Source organism: Chiloscyllium punctatum, chromosome 7 (assembly GCF_047496795.1).
Source record: "Chiloscyllium punctatum isolate Juve2018m chromosome 7, sChiPun1.3, whole genome shotgun sequence".
Lineage (NCBI taxonomy): Eukaryota > Metazoa > Chordata > Chondrichthyes > Orectolobiformes > Hemiscylliidae > Chiloscyllium > Chiloscyllium punctatum.
The window spans coordinates 133397074-133418711 of NC_092745.1; the positions used below are offsets into that span (position 1 = coordinate 133397074).

At 43.6% G+C, this 21638-nt stretch overlaps 1 protein-coding gene across 1 annotated transcript in view; it reads left to right on the forward strand.

The window, feature by feature from the left end:
* The first annotated feature begins 21501 nt into the window (after positions 1-21501).
* tnni3k (TNNI3 interacting kinase) overlaps positions 21502-21638 on the forward strand; it is a 168455-nt gene continuing 168318 nt past the window's right edge. The window contains exon 1 of the mRNA XM_072574886.1: positions 21502-21607. Within this exon, the coding sequence (XP_072430987.1) occupies positions 21568-21607 (40 nt within the window). The 5' untranslated portion in view covers positions 21502-21567. The remainder of the gene's footprint in view (positions 21608-21638) is intronic.

Below are 21638 nucleotides of genomic sequence, written 5' to 3' on the forward strand. Positions count from 1 at the left end.
GGCTGGTTTTAGTCACTCATTTTCTCTTTGTCACAAAGCACAGTGAAAATCTCACCTCACTGGGCTATAACACGATCATTCAGATAGCTGGAATAGTCAGTCAAACCTTCACTTTCGCCTACATTTCTGCTTTCCATTCCATCCCAGAGCTGCCATTTTTTTGTTACTCCCTTCTCTCACACTCACCCATATTGCTGGCTCTGATATAATTTGTTTCATCTCTAACTTCTTCCATGTATGATGAAAGGTCATGACCTGAAACATTAATCTTAATTTCTCCATAGATATTCAGAATGACAGAAATTCTATAGTGCAGAAGGAGGCCGTTCAGCCATATTGGGTCTGGTTGAGATAGGTTTAATAAATTACCTCAGACTAAATGATAACCCAAGGAAGTAGTAATCATATTAGATTTTAATATTCAATCTTTAGAGTGAGTGGGTCAGACACAAGTATGTTGAACCTAAATAAGGCAAATTACAGTGAAATGAGGATAGAGTTAGTTCAAGTGAACTGGATGAATAGATCAGCAAGAATGGCAGGAAGCAATCACTGGCAGATATCTGAAGAGGTATTTCACCACTCTCAGCAAAAGTACATCCCAGTAAGGAGGAAAGATTCTCAGAAAAGGATAAACCAGCCATGACTAACCACAAAGTTAAGGAGAGTGTTAAAATTAAAGAAAAAGTATATAAGCAGGCAAAAGTTAGTGATAACCCCTTAAGACTAGGATAAATTCAGAATCCAGCAAGGGCCTAAAAAGATAAATACAGAAAATAAACTACCTGGACAAGCTCATGAGGAACATAAAAACTGACAATAACAGTTTCTGTAAATTTATGAAAAGGAAGAGAAAGGTCAACATGAACATAGGCCCCTTAGAAAATATAGTTGGGGCGACAGTTATGAGAACAAAGAAATGGCCAAACAGTTAAACAGATATTTTGTGTAAGTCTTTATGATGGAAGCTGTTTTAAGTATTCTATTAATACTAAAGGATATGGGGAGGGAATTGGATGCAATCATTTGAGAAATATTAGACAGATTAGTGGGATTAAAGGCAGATATGTTTGCTGCACCTGATGATTTGCACCCTCGGATCATAAAACAGGTAGCTAGAGAGATAGTGAAAGCATTCGTTGTAATTTTCCAAAACACCTTGGACTCTGGAGAGCTGCCAAAGGATTGGAAAACTTGATACCCTCATTCAACATGATACCCTTATTCAAAAAAGGAAGGCAAAAAGCAGGTAACAATAGATTGATTGGCCTAATATCAATTGTTGGAAAAGTATTGGAATCAATTATTAAGGAAGTGGAACTGAGAAAAAGAAAAGGATGATCACATTGGGATTGTATTATAAACCCCCAATAGTCAGGAAATTGAGAAACAAATTTGTAAGGCCATCTCAGTTAACTGTAAGAATAATAGGGTGGTTATGATAGGGGATGTTAACTTTTCAAACATAGACTGCGACTGCTATAGTGTTAAGGGCTTGGATGGAAAGAAGTTTGTTAGTGTGTAAAAGAAAGTTTTTCTGAGTCAGTATGTGGATGTACCTACTAGAGAAGGTGCAAAACTTGTCCTACTCTTGTGAAATGAGGCAGGGCAGGTGACTGAGGTGTCAGTAGGGGTGCACTTTAGGGCCAGTGACGATAACTCTATTTCATACGTAGAACATAGAACATTACAGCGCAGTACAGGCCCTTCGGCCCTCGATGTTGCACCGCCCTGTCATACTAATCTGAAGAGGTAAATGCTGCCTGAACTGCTGTGCTCTTCCAGCACCACTAATCCAGATACTAATGTGAAGCCCATCCCACCTACACTATTCCATGTACGCCCATTTGCCTGTCCAATGACGACTTAAATGCACTTAAACTTGGCGAATCTACTACCGTTGCAGGCAAAGCATTCCATACCCTTACTACTCTCTGAGTAAAGAAACTACCTCTGACATCTGTCTTATACCTATCTCCCCTCAATTTAAAGTTTCTTAGTTTTAGAATAGTCTTGGAAAAGGATAGACCAGATCTAAAAGTTCTAAATTGGAGGAAGGGTAATTTTGATGATATTAGGCAAGAACTTTCAAAAGCTGATTGGGGACAGATGTTCGCAGTGAATGGGACGGCTGGAAAATGAGAAGCCTTCAGAAATGAGAATGAGAGTCCAGAGAAAGTATATTCCTGTTAGGGTGAAGAGCAAGGCTGGGAGGTGTAGGGTGAAGAGCAAGGCTGGGAGGTGTAGGGTGAAGAGCAAGGCTGGGAGGTGTAGGGAATGCTGGATTGAGAAAGAAACAAATGTCAGGAGAGATTGAGTGAATCCCTAGAAGACTATAAAGGCTGTAGAAATATACTAAAGAGGGAAATCAGGAGGGCAAAAAGGGAACATGAGATAGCTTTGGCAAATAGGGTTAAGGAGAATCCAAAGGGATTCTCAAAAAACATTAAGGACAAAAGGGTAACCACGGAGAGAAGAGGGCCCCTTTAAAGATCAACAAGGCGGCCTTTGTGTGGAGACGCAGGAGATACTAAACAAGATTTTGCAGTGTTTACTGTGAAGAAGGATATGGAAGATAGAGAATATGGGGAAATGAATAGTGACATCTTGAAAAATGTCCATATTACAGAGGAGGAGGTGCTTGGATATCTTAAAATGCATGAAGGTGGATAAATCTCCAGGAAAGAGACCTTGGAGTGCAGGTTCATAGCTCCTTGAAAGTGGAGTCGCAGGTAGATAGGATAGTGAAGAAGGTGTTTGGTATGCTTTCCTTTGTTAGTCAGAGTATTGAGTACAGGAGTTGGGAGGTCATGTTGTGGCTGTACAGGACATTGGTTAGGCCACTGTTGGAATATTGCGTGCAATTCTGGTCTCCTTCCTATCGGAAAGATGTTGTCAAACTTGATAGGGTTCAGAAAAGATTTACAAGGATATTGCCAGGGTTGGAGGATTTGAGCTATAGGGAGAGGCTGAACAGGCTGGGGTAGTTTTCCCTGGAGCGTCGGACGATGTGGGGTGACCTTATAGAGTTTTACAAAATTATGAGGGGCATGGATAGGATAAATAAACAAAGTCTTTTTCCTGGGGTCGGAGAGTCCAGAACTAGAGGGCATAGGTTTAGGGTGAGAGGGGAAAGATATAAAAGAGATCTACGGGGCAACTTTTTCACGCAGAGGGTGGTACGTGTATGGAATAAGCTGCCAGAGGATGTGGTGGAGGCTGGTACAATTGCAACATTTAAGAGGCATTTGGATGGGTATATGAATAGGAAGGGTTTGGAGGGATATGGGCCAGGTGCTGGTAGGTGGGACTAGATTGGGTTGGGATATCTGGTTGGCATGGACAGGTTGGCCTGAAGGGTCTGTTTCCATGCTGTACATCTCTATGACTCTACGACATGATCAGGTGTACTCTAGAACTCTGTGGGTAGCTATGGAAGTGATTGCTGGGCCCCTTGCTGCGATATTATCATTTGCCACAGGTGACGTGCCAGAAGACGCGAGGTTAGCTAATGTGGTGCCACTATCTAAGAAAGATGGTTAGGAAAAGCCAGGGAGCAGTGGTGAGCCTGACTTCAGTGGTGGGCAAATTGTTGGACGGGATCCCGAGGGACAGGATTTACATGTATTTGGAAAGGCAAGGACCAATTAGGGATAGTCAACATGGCCTGTGCTTGGGAAATCGTGTCTCACTAACTTGATTGTTACTTCTTCAAAAAAATCAAAGAGGATTCATGAAGTTAAAGATCACACAACACCAGGTTATAGTCCAACAGGTTTAATTGGAAGCACACTAGCTTTCAGAGCAACGCTCCTTCATCAGGTGATAGTGACTATCAGTTGCTCCGAAAGCTAGTGCTTCCAATTTAACCTGTTGGACTATAAACTGGTGTTGTGTGATTTTTAACTTTGTACACCCCAGTCCAACACCGGCGTCTCCAAATCAGGATTGATGAAGGCAGAGTGGTGGACGTGATCTATATGGACTTTAGTAAGGCGTTTAATAAGGTTCCTCATGGGACCCTGATTAGCAAGATTAGATCACATTGGAATACAGGGAGATCAAGCCATTTGGATTCAGGACTAGCTCAAAGGTGGAAGATAGGGATGGTGGTGGGTTGGTTTTTAGGCAAATTAGGGTCAGACTTTTAATGGTAGGATGCTGGGGAATGTTGCTAAATAAAGAGACCTTGGAGTGCAGGTTCATAGTTCTTTGAAAGAGGAGTCACAGTTTGATAGGATAGTGAAGAAGGCATTTGGTATGCTTGCCTTTATTAGTAAGTGCATTGAGGATAGGAGTTGGGAGGTCATGTTGTGGCTGTACAGGACATTGGTTAGGCCACTTTTGGAATACAGCATACAGTTCTGGTCTCCCTGGAAGGATGTTGTGAAACTTGAAAGAGTTCAGAGAAGATTTACAAGGTTATTGCCAGGGTTGGAGGGTTTGAACTGTAGGGAGAAGCTGAATAGGCTGGAGCTGTTTTTCCTAGAGCATCAGAGGCTGAGGGGTGATAGAGGTTTATAAAATCATGAAGGGCATGGGTAGGGTAAATAGACAAGGGTTTTTCCCCTGGGGTGGGGGGAGTCCAGGATTAGAGGGCATAGGTTTAAGGTGAGGGGAAAGATTTTAAAGGAACCTAAGGGGCAAGTTTTTCACGCAGAGATGGGGTGCATGTCTGGAATGATCTGCTAGAGGGAGTGGTGGAATGTGGTATAATAACAATATTTTTAAAATATCTGGATAGATATGTGAATAGAAAGGTTGTACAGGCATATGAGTCAAATGCTGGCAAACAGGACTAAATTAATTTAGGATATCTGGTTGTTACGGATGGGTTGGACTGAAGGGTCTATTTCCGTGCTGTACAACTCTCTGACTCGAAGTAATAGCGTAACATTTGGAAAATCAATCTAATCAAGCAGAATCAGCATGGCTTCATGAAAAGGCAAAGCAGGTCCGAGTAGTTTTGAGGAAGTCTCAACAAGCATGGATAATGAAGCAGCAAAAATGTTGTATTTGGACTTCTGGAAGGCATTCAACAAGGTACCTCACAACAAGATGTCATAAGATAAGAGCCAGTGGTGTTGGAGGTAATATATTGACATGGTTAGAGAAATGACTAATGGCCAGGAAACAGCAAGTGGGAATAAGGGATTCTTTTCAGATTGGCAATCTGTAGGGTGGCATGGTGACTCAGTGGTTAGCACTGCTGCCTCACAGCGCCAGGGACCTGGGTTCAATTCTTGCCTGTGTGGAGTTTGCACATTCTCCCCGTGTTTGCGTGGGTTTTCTCCAGATGCTTTGGTTTCCTCCCGAAGATGTGCGAGCCAGGTAAATTGGCCATGCTAAATTGCCCATAGAGTTAGGTGAATTAGTCAGGGGTAAATACTGGGTAAAGGAATGGGTGCAGATGGGTTACTCTTCGGAGGGTCGGTGTGGACTTGTTGGGCCGAAGGACCTGTTTCCATAGTAGGGAATCTAGTCTAATCTAACCAGTGCATTCCGCAGGGATCAGTGCTGGCACTGCAACTGTTCCCAATATACATTAATGACTTGGCAGTAAGGAGGCAAATCAACTAGCTAGATTTGCAGATGACACAAAGATAGATTAGATTAGATTACTTACAGTGTGGAAACAGGCCCTTCGGCCCAACAAGTCCACACTGACCCGCCGAAGCACAACCCACCCAGACCCATTCCCCTACATTTACCCCTTCACCTAACACTACGGGCAATTTAGCATGGCCGATTCACCTAACCTGTACATTTTTGGAGTGTGGGAGGAAATCAGAGCACCCGAAGGAAACCCACGCAGACACGGGGAGAATGTGCAAACTCCACACAGACAGTCGCCTGAGGCGGGAGCCTGGGTGGTGGAAGGGCAGGCTGTGAAAGGAATACATACAGTTTACAGAGAGATATTAATAGATTAAGTAAATAGACAAAAAAATTGCCAAATGGAGTATGATCTGTGAAAATATGAAGATCATTTTGGAACGAAGAATAAAATAGTATTATTCCAATGGAGAAAATCTGCAGAATGCTGGAACTCAGAGGGATTTGTGGGAACTTATGCACAAAACACAAATAGCTAGCTCACTGGGGCAGCAGGTAATCAGGAAGGCTAATGGAATGTTGGCCCTTATTTCAAGGGGGTTGGAGTATGAGGATACGGAAGTCTTACTGTAACTGCACAAGGTGCTGGTGAGACCACATCTGGAGTAGTGAGAGCAGTTCTGGGTTCCTTATTTAAGAAAAGATATTCATCCATTGAAGGCAGTTCACAGGAGGTTCCCAAGGATGATCCCAGTATGGAGACGTTGTTTTATGAGCAAAGGTTAGACAAGTTTGGGACTCATTGGAATTTAGAAGAATGAGATGCGATTTCATTGGTATGTTTCGGATTCTTATAGGGCTTGACAGGATAAATGCTGAGAGGATGTTTCCCCACACAGGAGAGTCTAAGACCAGAGGGCATAGTCTCAAAAAACAGGGATGCCAATTGAAGACTGAGATGAGGAGGAATTTCTTCTTTCAGAGGATAAAGAATCTCCTCTTGCTCTTCTCGAATTCCTTGCTACAGAGAGTAGAGTCCTTGTGTACATACACAGCTGAGAAAGGTTCCTGATTAGTCAGACAATCAATGGTGATGGGGAAGGGGCAGGAAATAACATGAGGAGTGTTGGATCAGCCATGATCTTATTGAACGGTGGAGCAGGCTTGAGTGGCTGAAAGGTCTGCTACTGTTTCTGGATCTTATGGTCTTATAAGATCTGCACTGGATCCTCAAATAAGCATCATTTCCTCGTGTCAATTTCCTGCTTTTTTCACACACCATTATACATATTTTGTATCAAAATCATCATCTAATTTTCCGTTCAAAGCCTTCATTGAACTTGCCTCCACAACAGTTCCAGGAAGTGCATTCCATAGTTGAACTACACACAGTGTGAATTTTTTTTTAATACATATCCTTTCTTCTGCAAACCATTTTAAATCTATGCCCCCTTTTTCTTGTTTGTTGTACAAACGGAAACAGTTTCTTCCTATCCAATGCATCTAGCCCACTCATGATTTTGAAAACCGCTATCAAATCTCCCAGCCTTCTCTCCAAGGAGAACAGTCTCAATTACTTCAATCTATGGAGTTCAATGTAGCTAGGTGTGAGGTGATTCACTTTGGTAAGAGTAATAAAAAGATGGGGTACTGGGCTAATGGTCGGATACTTGGTAGTGTGGAAGAGCAGAGGGATCTTGGTGTCCATGTACACAGATCTCTGAAAGTTGCCACCCAGGTAAATAGTGCGGTGAAGAAGGCATATGGCGTACTGGCTTTTATTGGTAGAGGAATTGATTTCCGGATTCCTGAGGTCATGCTGCAGTTGTATAAGACTCTGGTGCGGCCGCATCTGGAATATTGTGTGCAGTTTTGGTCGCCATACTATAGGAAGGATGTGGAGGCACTGGAACGGGTGCAGAGGAAGTTTACCAGGATGTTGCCTGGTATGGTAGGAAGATCCTATGAGGAAAGGCTGAGGCACTTGGGGTTGTTTTCATTGGAGAAAAGAAGGTTTAGGGGTGACTTGTTAGAGGTGTACAAGATGATTAGGGGGTTAGATAGGGTTGACAGTGAGAACCTTTTTCCACGTATGGAGTCAGCTATTACAAGGGGGCATAGCTTTAAATTAAGGGGGGGTAGATATAGGACTGATGTTAGGGGTAGGTTCTTCACTCAGCGAGTCGTAAGTTCATGGAATGCCCTGCCAGTAGCAGTAGTGGACTCTCCCTCTTTATGGGTATTTAAGCGGGCATTGGATAGGTATATGGAGGATAGTGGGTTAGTGTAGGTTAGGTGGGCTTTGATCGGCGCAACATCGAGGGCCGAAGGGCCTGTACTGCGCTGTATTCTTCTATGTTCTATGTTCTATGTTCTATGCGATAGCTAGCATGTGGGGATATAGCTTTCAATTGAGGGGTGATAGATATAGGACAGATGTCAGAGGTAGTTTCTTTACTCAGAGAGTAGTAGGAGAATGGAGCACACTGCCTGCAACAGTAGTAGACTCACCAAATTTAAGGGCATTTACATGGTCATTGGATAAACATCTGGATGAAAATGGAACAGTGTAGATTAGATGGGCTTCAGATTGGTTCTACTGGTCAGCGCAACATCGAGGGCCGAAGGGCCTGGACTGTGCTGTAATGTTCTATGTTCTAAACTGAAGTTTCTCATTCTTGTAAATCATTTCTGGACTTCCCCTATACGTTGCCTCATCTGCTGTGTTTTTTTTAAATTTCACATTCCTACCATCTGCATTGTTTTCCTTGATTAAATGGTTCCCTGTCTGGATACTTACATTTACATACATGCCTTTTTATGTCCCTCTGTTTATTTGTCTATTACTGTACTCAGTCTCCGTTTTTATTAATAACTCATGTGTTCATGTGTTATTTGTTAGCTGCCAATATATAACACCTTGAAGTTTTTTCAACCACTGCCTTGAAACTCAATCTCAGAAACAGAAGTAAAACCAGAAAATGCTGGTAAATCTCCATTGGTCTAGCAGCACCTCGAAAGAAAAAATCAAAGTTAATAGACTAAATTTTTACCAGGTCTTTTGAGGATGGGTTGGGAGGTGAGAAGGCTGGCAAAATAACTTGGAAAGCCATCTCAACAACAGGAAGCCAGTAACAGGAAAGCTGGCCATCTGCATGTACGCCATTTGATTCTTTTAAATGGCCAATTAGGGATTTCTTCTACTCCCAATTGCCTGCACAGGGAGGGCCAATCACTGCCTAGGCAGGCAACCATGTCAATCCTAGCTTCATCTCAACAGTTTACCGGGTGGGTCTTTTTGGTTATTCATCTCGTGGCAAAAGCCAACCCAATGGCAATAGCACTGCCTGCCTTAAGTGACCTATCACCTCATTCACTATCTCCCATTGCCTGGTCTTGCTTCCTTAGCACCAGTGCCTTCTAAACACTGTCTTTGAGGGCACGTAGCAATTGACATGCTCTCATTCAAGTGTGGCCCCCAGCAATTTCAGCTTTAACCACGTCACTGTGCGCTGACAACCCTCCAATTTGGCAACTCTTAGGGAGTCATTTATGGCACATAAGTAAAACATTCACCAGAATGAATCCATTCCAGCTCAGGTAATGTTCTGGGGCCCTGGGTTCAAATCCTGCAGTTGGTAGGATTTGGATTCAACAAAGAAATCTGGAATTATGATTCTAATGATGACCAGGAAACCATTGCCAGCTACTGGGGAAAACCCCCATCTGATTCATTAATCTCCTTGAGGAAAAGAAATCTGCTGCCTTTACCCAGTCTGACTTACATATGACTCCAGACCCATCAATGTGGTTGACTCTTAGCAGCTTTCTGAGGCAATTAATGATGGACAATAAATTCTGGACCAGCCAGTGATACCCACAAACAAAAAGAATCCAATATTCTTTGGTCATCAATCTGTCAATATATCCTGCCATCTGATAAGATTGATATACATTCACCTCCAGCATCCATATTCCATGTTATAGAATCATAGAGGAGTACAGCATGGAAACAGACCCTTTGGTCCAACCCGTCCATGCCGACCAGATATTCCAACCCAAACTAGTCCCACCTGCCAGCACCCAGCCCACATCCCTCCAAACCCTTCCTATTCATATACCCATCCAAATGCCTCTTAAATGTTGCAATTGTACCAGCCTCCACCACATTCTCTGACAGCTCATTCCATTCACATACCACCCTCTGTTTGAAAATGTTGCCTCTTAGGTCTCTTTTATATCTTTCCTCCCTCACCCTAAACATATGCCCTTTAGTTTTGGACTCCCCCACCCCACAAAAAAGACTTTGCCTATTTATCCTATCCATGCCCCTCAAAATTTTTTAAACCTCTATAAGGTCACCCCTCAGCCTCCGACGCTCCAGGGAAAACAGCCCCAGCCTGTTCAGCCTCTCCCTATAGCTCAAATCCTCCAACCCTGGCAACATCCTTGTAAATCTTTTCTGAACCCTTTCAAGTTTCACAACATCTTTCCGATAGGAAGGAGACCAGAATTGCACACAATATTCCAACAGTGGCCTAACCAATGTCCTGTACAGCTGCAACATGACCTCCCAACTCCTGTACTCAATACTCTGACCAATAAAGGAAAGCATACCAAACGCCTTCTTCACTATCCTATCTACCTGTGACTCCACTTTCAAGGAGCTATGAACCTGCACTCCAAGGTCTCTTTGTTCAGCAACACTCCCTAGGACCTTACCATTAAGTATATAAGTCCTGCTAAGATTTGCTTTCCCAAAATGCAGCATCTCGCATTTATCTGAATTAAACTCCATCTGCCACTTCTCAGCCCATTGGCCCATCTGATCCAGATCCTGTTGTAATCTGAGGTAACCCTCTTCGCTGTCCACTACACCTCCAATTTTGGTGTCATCTGCAAACTTACTAACTGTACCTCTTATGCTCGCATCCAAATCATTTATGTAAATGACAAAAAGTAGAGGGCCCAGCACTGATTCTTGTGGCACTCCACTGGTCACAGGCCTCCAGTCTGAAAAACAACCCTCCACCACCACCCTCTGTCTTCTACTTTTGAGCCAGTTCTGTATCCAAATGGCTAGTTCTCCCTGTATTCCATGCGATCTAACCTTGCTAACCAGTCTCCCAGGGGGAAGCTTGTTGAACGCCGGATCTAAAGTCCATATAGATCACATCTACTGCTCTGCCCTCATCAATCCTCTTTGTTACTTCTTCAAAAAACTCAATCAAGTTTGTGAGACATGATTTCCCATGCACAAGGCCATGTTGACTATCCCAAATCAGTCCTTGCTTTTCCAAATACATGTACATCCTGTCCCTCAGGATTCCCTCCAACAACTTGCCCACCACCGAGGTCAGGCTCACCGGTCTATAGTTTCCTGACTTGTCTTTACCATCCTTCTTAAACAGTGGCACCACGTTTGCCAACCTCTAGTCTTCCGGCACCTCACCTGTGACTATCAATGATGCAAATATCTCAGCAAGAGGCCCAGCAATCACTTCTCTCGCTTCCCCCAGAGTTCCCGGGTACACCTAATCAGATCAACGTTGTTCCAGAACCTTGTTTGTTTCGGTGATATCATCTCTAATTCTTTTGAACTTTAAAGAGTACAGTTTCATTTCATTCTGTCTTTCATCACTGGAAAGATTGCCCATTGCAGAAATCAATCTAGTGAATTTTTGTTGCAGTTCTTCTGGGAAAGGTTACCGTACTCATGTACTGGAACTTGCATAAATGCCAATGTGGCCTTGCTATCTTGATTGTTTGTACCCATTTGCCAGTTTGTATTTCCTGTGTAATCCCTCCGATGTGGGCGTTTAATACATTCTTAGCATTTAGAAATATTATGTTTCTCTATCCTTTCTAGCCATAGTTAATAGTTTCACTTTTGCACATATGCCCATTTACTTAATCTCCCTACCTTCCTTTGGAGCTTCTTTGGTTCTCCTGTCGGTTTACTTGGAGAAAGTGAGGACTGCAGAAGCTGGAGACCAGAGTTGAAAAGTGTGGTGCTTGAAAAACACAGCAGGTCAGGCAGCATCCGAGGAGCAGGAGAACCGACGTTTCGGGCATAAGCCATTCTGTCAGTTTACTTTCCCACCTATCTTTGTATGATCAGCAAACTTGTGCTAGCTTCCTTCGTCTAGATTATTAATACAGATTTTAAAAAGTTGAGGCCTGAGCACAGGTATTTCCATCATTATGAGGTACATTGAGATGTTAGTAATGGCCCACATCAACTGCAGTCTCCTAGCCTGCCTTGATCCACTACAATTCGCCTACAGTCAGAATAGGTAAAAACAATGACTGCAGATGCTGGAAACCAGATTCTGGATTAGTGGTGCTGGAAGAGCACAGCAGTTCAGGCAGCATCCGAGGAGCAGCAAAATCAATGTTTCGGGCAAAAGCCCTTCATCAGGAATAAAGGCAGAGAGCCTGAAGCGTGGAGAGATAAGCTAGAGGAGGGTGGGGGTGGGGAGAAAGTAGCATCGAGTACAATAGGTGAGTGGGGGAGGGGATGAAGGTGATAGGTGAGGCAGGAGGGTTGGAGTGAAGAGGTGGAAAAGGAGATAGGTGGGTAGGGCATGTCATGGGGACAGTGCTGAGCTGGAAGTTTGGAACTAGGGTGAGGTGGGGGAAGGGGAAATGAGGAAACTGTTGAAGTCCACATCGATGCCCTGGGGTTGAAGTGTTCCGAGGCGGAAGATGAGGCGTTCTTCCTCCAGGCGTCTAGAGGTGTGGGAGCGGCGGTGAAGGAGGCCCAGGACCTCCATGTCCTCGGCAGAGTGGGAGGGGGAGTTCAAATGTTGGGCCACAGGGTGGTAGGGTCCATGACAGGCACCATCTCACAAGCTCTACACTCATCCCTAGAACATCTAGATAACAAGGAAACCTACATCAGACTCCTATTTATTGACATTAGCTCCAACTTCAACACCATAATTCCAACCAAATTCATCTCCAAATTCTGAGATGTAGAACTCTGCTCCTGGCTCCTGACCCCCAGACTGCAGTCAGCAAGGATAGATGCTAGCACCTCATCAATGATAATCCTCAACAAAGGTAATCCGCAAGGCTATGTACTCAGCCTCTTTGTATACTCATTACACACTCATCACCATGTGGCCAAATCCAGCTGCAACTCCATTGTAAGTTTGCTGATGATACCTCCATAGTGGGTTGGATCTCAAACAATGACAAGATGGAATACAGGGAAGAGAGAGCCTAGCATGGTGTCAAGACAACAATCTCTTCCCTCAATGTCAGCAAAATGAAGGAGCTGGTCATCAACTTCAGGAAGCAGAGTGGAGGACATGCCCCTGTCGGTATCAGTGGTGCTGAGGTGGAGATGGTTGAGTGTGTCAAGTGATGATCACCAACAGTCTGTCCTGGTCCATCCAAGTCAACACGACAGTCAACAAAGCACACCAATGCCTCTGCTTCCTCAGGAGGCTAAGGAAATTTGGCATATCCACAATGACTTTTACCAATTTTTATAGATGCACCATAGAAAGCATCCTATGCAAATACATCACAGCTTGGTATGCGCTGCCCAAGACTGCAAGAAATTACAGAGAGTTGTGAACACAGCCCAGTCCATCACACAAACCAGCCTTCCATCTATTAACTCCATTCACACTTCCAGCTGCCTCGCGAAACCAGCCAACATCATCAAAGGCTCCTCCCACCCTGGTTAAACTCTATTCCACCCTCTTCCTATGGACAGAAGATAAAAAAAATTGAAAATATATACCGACAAATTCAGGAACAGCTTCTTCCCTGCTGTTATCAGACTTATGAATGGACCGCTCATATATTAGAACTGATCTTTCTCCTCACCTTCTCTGTAGCTGTAACACTATATTCTGCATTCTGTTCTATAAAGCTGATGTATTTATGTAAGGTATAATTTGTCTGGCTAGCACACAAAACTATACTATTCATAGTATTTCGGTAAATGTGACAATAATAAATCAAATCAAATCAATCCAAATCCAGATACTTGTAGCACTCAACTAATCACAATCTGCCAACCTGAATAGAATAGTGAAGAAGGCACATAGAACTCTTGCTTCCATCAGTCATACCACAGTGTGTAAGAGCAAGGAGGTAATGGTGGGTTTTTAGAGAGCATTGGTCAGGCCACAGCTGGAGTACTGTGTGCAGTTCTGGTCACCTCACTACAGGAAGGGTGTGAGAGCACTAGAGGGGAATACAGATGTGGTACACCAGGGATGTCGCCTGGGTTTGAAAAATTGAATGGCAAGGAGAGACTAGATCAGCTTTGATTGTTTTATTCAGAGCAGAGAAGACTAAAGGGGAATGGTTGAGGTGTATAAGATTATGAGAGATATGGATAATGTGAATAGAGAGCAGCTGTTCCCCTTGGTTGAGGAGTCAATCATGGGAGGGCACAGTTTTAGGATAAGGGGCAGGAGATTCAGGGGGGATTTGGGAAATAAACATTCACTCGGTGGGTGGTGGGAATCTGGAATGCGCTGCCTGGGAAGGTAGCAGAGGCTGGAAACATTACAACCTTTAAAAAATATTTGGATGGGCACTTCAAATATCATAACATTCAGGGATATGAGACATGTGCAGGAAATTGGGACTAGTGCACTTTTAGTGGTAGTTATGTCGGCGCAGACTCGATGGGCTGAAAGGCCTTTCCTGCACAATATGATGCTTTGACAATAACCTGTTTATTCCTACTCTGTTTTCTGCCCTTGAATAAATCCTCCCTCTATGCTAATATATATTTTCTTTTATTCATTCTTTGGAAGAGGGTATCACTGGCTCAACAGCATTCATTGCCCATCCCTAATTGACCAGAGGGAAGTTAAGAGTCATCCACAGTGCTAATAGACTGTGGAGTCACATGTAGGCCAAACCAGGTGAGGATGGCAGTTTCCTTCTGTAAAGAACAAAAGTGAACTAGATGGGTTTTTCCAACAATTGACAATGGTTTCATGGTCATCATTGGACTCTTTATTTCAGATTTTTATTGAATTCAAATTCCACTGTACTGTTGTGATATAAATGTAAGCATTTGTAGTTACATGAGTGCAACTGGGAGGCACAGTGGCTCAGTGACTAGCACTGCTGCCTCACAGCACCGGGGTCCCAGGTTCGATTCCAGCCTCGGGCGACTGTGTGGAGTTTGCACGTTCTCCCCGTGTCTGCGTGGGTTTCCTCCGGGTGCTTTGGTTTCCTCCCACAGTCCAAAGATGTGCAGGTCAGGTGGATTGGCCATGCTAAATTGCCCGTAGTATTAGGTGCATTAGTCAGAGGGGAAATGGGTCTGGGAGGGTTGGTCTGGACTGGTTGGGCCGAAGGGCCTGTTTCCACACTGTAGGGAATCTAATTAAACCCCACAGCACTGAAGAAAGGACAGGTGTCAGATCTCACGGTGGGAGAACACTTTGTGACAATGACCATCACTGCCTCACATTTACCATAGCCATGGAGAGGGAAAGGAGCAGTTACCAAGGGAAGATATTTAATTGGGGAAAAGGAAATTATGACACTGTCAGACAAGAGTTGGGAAGTACAGACTGGGAGCAATTGTTCCACAGAAAGGGCACAGCAGACATGTGGAGACTATTTAAGGGGCAGTTGTTGTGAGTGATGCATGAATTTGTTCCTCTGAGGCAGGTAAGAAGGGGTAAGATTATGGAACCTTGGATGACGAGAACAGAGGAACTTCTCAGCAAAAGGAAGAAGGCAGCTTACGTAAGGTGGAGGAAGCAAGGATCTAGCACAACTTTAGAGGATTACAGGCTTGAGAGAAAGGAGCTCAGAAATGGACTGAGGAGATAAAAACAATGACTGCAGATGCTGGAAACCAGATTCTGGATTAGTGGTTCTGGTAGAGCACAGCAGTTCAGGCAGCATCCAGATAGCTTCGAAATCGACATTTCGGGCAAAAGCCCTTCATCAGGAATAAAGGCAGTGAGCCTGAAGCTTGGAGAGATAAGCTAGAGGAGAGTGGGGGTGGGGAGAAAGCAGCATAGAGTACAATGGGTGAGTGGGGGAGGGGATGAAGGTGATAGGTCAAGGAGGAGAGGGTGGAGTGGATAGGTGGAAAAGAAGATAGGCAGGTAGGACAAGTCCGGACAAGTCAAGGGGACAGTTACTGAGCTGGAAGTTTAGAACTAGGGTGAGGTGGGGGAAGGGGAAATGAGGAAACTGTTGAAGTCTACATTGATGCCCTGGGGTTGCAGTGTTCCGAGGCGGAAGATGAGGCGTTCTTCCTCCAGGCGTCTGGTGGTGAGGGAGCGGCGGTGAAGGAGGCCCAGGACCTCCATATCCTCGGCAGAGTGGGAGGGGGAGTTGAAATGTTGGACTGAGGAGAGCCAGGAGGGGACACGTGAAAGGCTTGGCAGGAAGGATTAGGGAGAACCCAAAGGCATTTTACTCTTAAGTGAGGAATAAGAGAATACTCAGGGAGAAGGTAGGGCCGATCAGGGATAGCAGAGGGAACTTGTGCGTGGAGACTGAGCAGGTAGGGGAAGCCCTACATTAGTTTTTTGTTTCATTTTTCACCAAGGAAAGGGACCTTGTTGTGAATGAGAACTTTGAGGAGCTGGGAAACAGTCTTGACCAGATCAAGATTGATGAAGTTGATGTGCTATAAGTTTTGGGAAACATTAAGATTGATAAGCCCCAGGGCCAGACCAGATTTATCCGAGGTCCTTTCAAGAAGGGTAATAGTGAAATCCCTGACAATTAAAGACCAGTCAGTCTTATGTCTGTGGTTAGCAAGGTTTTGGAAATAGAGGGATAGAACAGCATGGTTTTGTGAGGGGCATGTCATGCCTCACAAATCTTATTGAGTTCTTTGAGGAGGTGACAAAACATCGATGACGGTCGAGCAGTAGATGTGGTGAATGTGGACTTCAGCAAGGCATTGAGTAAGGTTCCCCATGGTAGGCTCATTCATAAAGTCAGGAGGTATGGGATACAAGGAGATTTGGCTATCTGGATTCAGAATTGGTTGACTGACAGGAGGTAGAGAGTGGTTGTAGATGGAAAGTATTCTGGCTGGAGGTCAATTTTGAGTGGGGTTCCGCAGGACTCGTATCTTAGGCCTCTGCTCTTTGTAGCTTTTATAAATGACTTGGATGCGGAGGTTGAGGGGTGGGTTAGTAAATATGCAGATGACATAAAGGTTGGATGTGCCGTTGATAGTATTGAGGGCTATTGCAGGCTGCAGCCTGATATAGACAGGATGCAGAGCTGGCCTGGGAAATGGCAGATGGAGTTCAACCTGGATAAATGTGAAGTGATGCATTTTGGAAGGTCGAACTCGAATGCTGAATATAGGATTAAAGACAGGATTCTTGGCAGTGTGGAGGAACAGCGGGATCTTGGTGTTCAAGTGTACAGATCCCTCAAAGTTGACCCAAGTGGATAGGGTTGTTAAGAAAGCATTTGGTGTTTTGGCTTTCATTAACAGGGGAATCGAGTTTAAGAGCTGCGAGCGTTTGCTGCAGCTCTACAAAACCCTGGTGAGACCACACTCGGAATATTGTGTCCACTTCTGGTCACCCTACTATAGGAAAGATACAGAGGCTTTGGAGAGGGTGCAAAGAAGGTTTACCAGGATGCTGCCTGGTCTGGAAGGCCTGTCTGAAGAGAGGATGACTAAGGTCGGAACTTTCTCTCTGGAGAGAAGAAGGAAGAGAGGTGACTGATTGAGGTATACAAGGCAATGAGAGGCACGGATAGAGTCAATAGCCAGAGACGTTTCCCCAGGGCAGGATTGACTGGCACGAGGGATCATAGTTTTAAGATATTAGGAGGCAGGTATAGAGGGGACGTCAGAGGTAGGTTCTTTACGCAGAGAGTTGTGAATGCATGGAATGCGTTGCCAGCAGTGGTGGTAGAAACAGAGTCATTAGGGACATTTAAGTGACTGCTGGACATAGACATGGATAGCAGTGAATTGAGGGGTGCGTAGGTTAGGGTATTTTATTTTAGATTAGGAATAATCCTCGGAAAGACATCGTGGGCCAAAGGGCCAATTCTGTGCTGAACCTTTCTATGCTTTATTTTCTATGTTCACTGTGTAATATAACTATGGAAATATTGTGTATAACTGTAATGTAAAGATGGTCATACTGTGTATAACTGTAATGTAAGTATGGATATAGTGTGTGTAGCTGTAATGTAACTAAGGTCATACTGTGTATAGCTGTAATGTAACTATAGTAATAACTGTATATAACTGTAATGTAATGATGGTCATACTGCTTGTAACTGTATTGTAACTATGGTCATACTGTATATAAGTGTAATGTGATGATGGTCACACTGTGTATAGCTGTAATGTAACTATGGTCATAGTGTGTGTAGCTGTAATTTAACTATAGTCATATTGTTTATAACTAATGTAACGATGGTCATACTGTGTATAGCTGTAATGTAGCAATGGTCATACTGTGTGTAGCTGTAATGTAACTATGGTCATACTGTGTATAACTTTAATGTAATGATGGTTATACTGTGTATAACTGTAAATTAACTATGGTCATGCTGTGTATAGCTGTAATGTAACTATGGTCATACTGTGTATAACTTTAATGTAATGATGGTTATACTGTGTATAACTGTAAATTAACTATGGTCATGCTGTGTGTAGCTGTAATGTGATGATGGTCATACAGTGTATAACTGCAATGTAGCAATGGTCATACACTGTGTAGCTGTAATGTAACTATGGCAATACTGTGTATGGCTGTAATGTAACAATGGTAATACTGTGTGTAGCTCTACTGTAACTATGATCATACTGTGTGTAGCTGTAATGTAACTATAGTCATGCTGTGTCACTGTAATCTAACTATGGTCATGCTGTGCATAATTGTAATGTAATGATGGTCATACTGTGTGTAGCTGTAATGTAATTATGGTCACACAGTGAATAACTAATGTAACAACAGTCATACTGTGTGTAGCTCTAATGTATCTATGGTCATACTGTATATAACTGTAATGTAACTATGGTGATACTGTATGTAGCTGTAATGTAACTATGGTCAGACTGTGTGTAACTGTCATGTAACGATGATCATACTGCATGTAGCTATAATGTAAAGATGGTCATACTGTGTATAGCTGTATTGTAACTATGGTCATGCTGTGTATAACCATAATGTAAAGATGATCATATTGTGTATAGCTGTAATGTAACCATGGTCATATGATGTATAACTGTAGTGTAACTATGGTCATACTGTGTGTAGCTGTAATGTAACTGTGTTTATGCTGTGTATATGTTTGATGTAACTATGGTGGTACTGTGTGTAACTATGGTCATACTGTGTGTAGCTGTAATGTAACTGTGTTTATGCTGTGTATATGTTTGATGTAACTATGGTGGTACTGTGTGTAACTATGGTCATACTGTGTGTAGCTGTAATGTAACTGTGTTTATGCTGTGTATATGTTTGATGTAACTATGGTGGTACTGTGTGTAACTATGGTCATACTGTGTGTAGCTGTAATGTAACTGTGTTTATGCTGTGTATATGTTTGATGTAACTATGGTGGTACTGTGTGTAACTATGGTCATACTGTGTGTAGCTGTAATGTAACTGTGTTTATGCTGTGTATATGTTTGATGTAACTATGGTGGTACTGTGTGTAACTATGGTCATACTGTGTGTAGCTGTAATGTAACTGTGTTTATGCTGTGTATATGTTTGATGTAACTATGGTGGTACTGTGTGTAACTATGGTCATACTGTGTGTAGCTGTAATGTAACTATGGTCATGCTGGGTGGAGCTGTAATGTCACTGTAATGTAACTGTAATGTGATACTGTGTGTAGTTGTAATGTAACTATGGTCAGACTGTGTGTAGCTGTAATGTAACTATGGTCATACTGAGTACAACTGTAATGTGACTATGGTGATATTGTGTATAACTGTAATGTAACGGTCATACTGTGTGTAGCTGTAATGTAATTATGGTCATGCTGGGTATAGCTATAATGTAACCTTTTTCCTTATTTCTCTGCACTGAAACTAAGGATTATACCGGGTACACTTGTAGCTAAGGTGGCACTGTAAGTAATGACTAACAGACTTTTGACTGTAGTCTGTTGTTTGAGTACATGAGGCAATAAAGCAAACTATTTCAACTCAATTCAATTCAATTGTAAATCAGCTAATTCCAGCACCTAGGGCAAAATTAACAAATTGGAACTCCTGACTGTCTAACACTGTCCTAGCTTGGATCATAACAGAGGGCCTCATGTGGAGCAGTATTAGTGTCTCTATCTCTTGGCTCGCAGGCCCATGGTCAAGTTGTACCTGCTCAAGAGCATAATTTACCTGAGGAAGTTGGTCAGAATATATCTATCTCCATGATTTAGAGGTTCCCGTGTTGGACTGGGTGGACAAAGTTAAAAGTCACACAACACCTGGTTATAGTCCAACATTCCTGATGAAGGGCTCCAGCCTGAAACATCGATTTTCCTGCTCCTCGGATGCTGCTTGACCTGCTGTGCTTTTCCAGCACCACACTCTCAACTCTGATCTCCAGCAACTGCAGACCTCACTGTCTCCTTATAGTCCAACATGGTTTATTTGGAGGTGCTAGCTTTCAGAGCACTGCTCCTTAACTACCTAATGAAGGAGTGGTGCTTCGAAAGCTAATGTCTCCAAATAAACATGTTGAACTATAACCTGGGGTTGAGTTGACTATAACCTGGTGATGTGTTGACTATAACCTGGGGTTTGGTTGACCATAACCTGGTAAAAAAAATGACTGCAGATGCTGAAAACCAAATACTGGATTAGTGGTGCTGGAAGAGCACAGCAGTTCAGGCAGCATCCAACGAGCAGCGAAATCGACGTTTCTGGCAAAAGCCCTTCATCAGGAATAAAGGCAGTGAGCCTGAAGCGTGGAGAGATAAGCTAGAGGAGGGTGGGGGTGGGGAGAGAGTAGCATAGAGTACAATGGGTGAGTGGGGGAGGGGATGAAGGTGATAGGTCAAGGAGGAGAGGGTGGAGTGGATAGGTGGAAAAGAAGATAGGCAGGTCGGACAAGTCAAGGAGACAGTAACTGAGCTGGAAGTTTGAAACTAGGATGAGGTGGGGGAAGGGGAAATGAGGAAGCTTTTGAAGTCCACATTGATGCCCTGGGGTTGAAGTGTTCCGAGGTGGAAGATGAGGCGTTCTTCCTCCAGGCGTCGGGTGGTGAGGGAGCGGCGGTGAAGGAGGCCCAGGACCTCCATGTCCTCGGCAGAGTGGGAGGGGGAGTTGAAATGTTGGGCCACGGGGTGGTTTGGTTGATTGGTGCGGGTGTCTCGGAGATGTTCCCTAAAGTGCTCTGCTAGGAGGCGTCCAGTCTCCCCAATGTAGAGGAGACCACATCGGGAGCAACGGATACAATAAATGATATTAGTGGATGTGCAGGTAAAACTTTGATGGATGTGGAAGGCTCCTTTAGCCTGGTGATGTGTTGACTATAACCTGGGGTTGGGTTGACTATAACCTGGTGATGTGGGAGGTTTAACTCTGTCTCTAATAGTTATTTCTTCACTGCCCTTGAGTCAGAAATCTGGAACTCTTTCCATGACAGAACTACAGCATTTACCCACTCCCCTCAGACTGCAGTGACAGAAGGCAGCTCATCACCACTTTCTCAAGATCTATAATGCTGGACAATAAATTCCAGATTGGATTCTGATGTGCACATCCCAAAAACAATTCTTTAAAACGTTTGCCTGAATGACTTCTTTCTGTTCTGGTTATGATGGAAGTGTTGCTTGGTAATTTGAGCACTTTGACAGGTCCCAGCTGCTGCTTTGATTCCTAGGTCCACGCGCCAGGGAGTTTTATTTTGTCCTGTGATTGTATTCCAACATTCCACAGTGAGCGTCTCGGTTTATTTTTGGCCTGGTTTATCAGCAGGGTCACTCTGTGGAAAACACTCTTATTGTTGGGAGAAAGGGAGTGACATTCCACCTTTCTAAAAGCTGACAAGAGAAGAAACACGATGGGAAACTACAAATCCAGGCCGAACCAGACCTGCACAGGTAAAAGAATCTCTGTGAGGCTGAAATGAAT